Source organism: Alligator sinensis, unplaced genomic scaffold (assembly GCF_000455745.1).
Source record: "Alligator sinensis unplaced genomic scaffold, ASM45574v1 scaffold637_1, whole genome shotgun sequence".
In the NCBI taxonomy this organism is placed as follows: Eukaryota; Metazoa; Chordata; order Crocodylia; family Alligatoridae; genus Alligator; species Alligator sinensis.
Genome location: NW_005842368.1, coordinates 674,951 through 677,326, shown reverse-complemented (window position 1 = coordinate 677,326; position 2,376 = coordinate 674,951). Strand labels below are relative to the sequence as shown.

The 2,376-nt window shown below is 56.2% G+C and overlaps 1 protein-coding gene across 1 annotated transcript in view; it reads left to right on the top strand.

The window, feature by feature from the left end:
• The first annotated feature begins 562 nt into the window (after nt 1-562).
• PNOC (prepronociceptin) overlaps nt 563-2,376 on the top strand; it is a 16,215-nt gene continuing 14,401 nt past the window's right edge. Inside the window, exon 1 of the mRNA XM_006029253.1 lies at nt 563-688. Within this exon, the coding sequence (XP_006029315.1) occupies nt 563-688 (126 nt within the window). The remainder of the gene's footprint in view (nt 689-2,376) is intronic.

Below are 2,376 nucleotides of genomic sequence, written 5' to 3'. Positions count from 1 at the left end.
GACTTGAACTCATTGCCCGACTGAAAAAAATCAAAGTTGTTTGCACTTCGAATAGATGAATCCACAGGCACCTTGAAAAGTGTGTGTGTGTGTGTGGGGGGGGTTCATCCTGGTGGGACCAAGGTTTTTTGACATAACGGTTGGTGGGACATAAGGCGCAAAAGGTTGCGAACGGATAGTGTATACCTGAGGCTGCATCCCAGCCCCGAGAAAGGGCACTTGGTGCTCGAAAGCTTGTCTAACCTCTCTCCCAGGCACACAGTTGATCCAATAAAAGATATTATCCTGCTTCTTGCATGTTCCCTCGGTCGCCGCGGCTGCTAAAACACTACAACTAATGCACCCTTAGCTGCGTGGGAGTCACAGAGAGCTCAGGCTGGGGAAGCAAATGCAATAAATACGCGGTTCCCAAGCTGCCCGTGACGCCGCGGTGTTACCATGTGCTCATCTGAGGGGCGTAGCAGCCCTGTTGACCCTGGCAGGGTCTAGCTGGAGGGGGCTGCCTCACTGAGCACCTTGTCTCTGTTTCCCTGTCCCTAGCTGTCACGACACGACTGCCACCATGAGGGCTCTGCTGCGGGATCTCTTGCTGCTCTGCTTGCTCGCCCACGTGCTTGGGGACTGCCAGCGGGACTGCCTGGCCTGCAGCCGGCTTGTCTACAACCAGCCAGACAGCTTCAATGTTCTCGTAAGTCTCTCGATGCCCTTCCCCGAGCGGGTGGTGTCCAGGTGCCTAGATGTCCCTAGGTCCAACTGGGGGATCTGCATTATTTAGGCAGTTACAGGGATCGTGGAACAGGGTGCAATAGAGAGAGAGACGAGGGCTCTGTTAAAAAGCTAGTTTAAGAAACCCCCCTTTATCCCTCTGGGGTTTTTTAATGCATTGGGGTTGTCTTTTACCTAATAATGAGACCCCTCTACCCCCTTCCACCCCAGCATCCCGCCTGGCTTGGCATTATCAGCCTTTTTGGTAGCCAATGCAAAGGATTGACACTTGGAAGCAAAGGGAGAGGGACCGGACCACGTAAGGGCGTGCCTGCAGCATAGACACATGTGCTCCACACACGCCAACCCCAGAAATGAAGCAGGGGGTGGGCCTGGCACCGTGCTCGAGACCTGGGTTTTGCAGCTTGGGGGGTCCCCACTCCTGTGGGGGTGCCACATGTGGGGTGTGGACAGGTGGGCAGGCCTATTGCCTCAGCAGCGGGACCGAGTTCGGCGGCTGCGGTGCGGACAGCCCTTACGAGATGTAAGAACAGGCCTCCCCGCCTGCCTCGCTGGTCGGCTTAATGAGTCCATCTGCAGAATAAAACGAACAAAGGGATGGGTCCACAGTACAGAGCATGGGCACAAGGGGCCGGATTCTGACCTCATGCCCACTGGTCTCCATGGGGAGTAACCCCCTGCGCTCAACTGAGTCACGCTGGTGTAAAACTGGTGCTGGGCTAGGGTGAATGAAGCGCACCCTCGCTGGCCGTGAATCTGGACAAGGCCCATTGGAAGTGTAAGAGCCCAAGAGGGGCACAAGTGGCACAAAAAGGCACGTTTGGGTCACGGGAGGGAGTGCATATCCCAAGCCCCTGCCTTGCAAGAGAGCAGTGCTGACGACGTGGCAGTGGCACAGCATGCCCCTCACCTGGCACAGCTCTGCCGCCCGATGCACTCGAGGGCTGTGCTCGAAGCATCAGGTCCCGGCTCTCTCCCCCGTCACCTCTGCTCAGGTCCGCTGAGGGGTCTGCTTTCCAGCCAGGAGCCTGACAGCTCCTGGGGCTGTGATATTATAAGACACTTGCTTCTTTCTAGATGCTACCAGGGTGGGTGCACGACGAATAAACCAGGCTAGCAGGCGGTAGGGCTGCCAGCCCTGTTCTGGGCTGGTCTATTGAGGGCTAATGTGGCAAACAGGTGCTGGGATTGTCAGCTTCCTACCCCTGACGGTCAAGCTGTTTGGAGAGGCGATGGGAGCCGCTTCCTGCCACTAGACGATGCAACCCTGCCCTGAAGACGAGAGTTGTAAAAAGGGCCAACTCCGTAGTCAGCCAAGGGGGAGACCAGCCGGTGGCTGGAAGAGTTAAGGCCATGCCATTGCATCCCGGGCCCCAGCTGGCTCCAACTTCTGTTCATTTTAGTCAACATTTTTGTTGCCCTCTCTCAGACCCTGCAGTTTTCAGCCCCTTCGCAGGAAAGGAGAGGTCTGCTCTTCTGTGTCCGTGCCTCCATGTCTCTCTCTTGTTTCCTGGCATAGAGGCCCATGTTTATGAGGCCGTGAATCCAGACCCGTTTTATAGGCCAACGCACATCTGAGAAAGATCCTCTGTCCCTATACATTTCGGCAGGGTTTATGATGTGTGAGAGGTACTGAGACCTGTGCCGGAG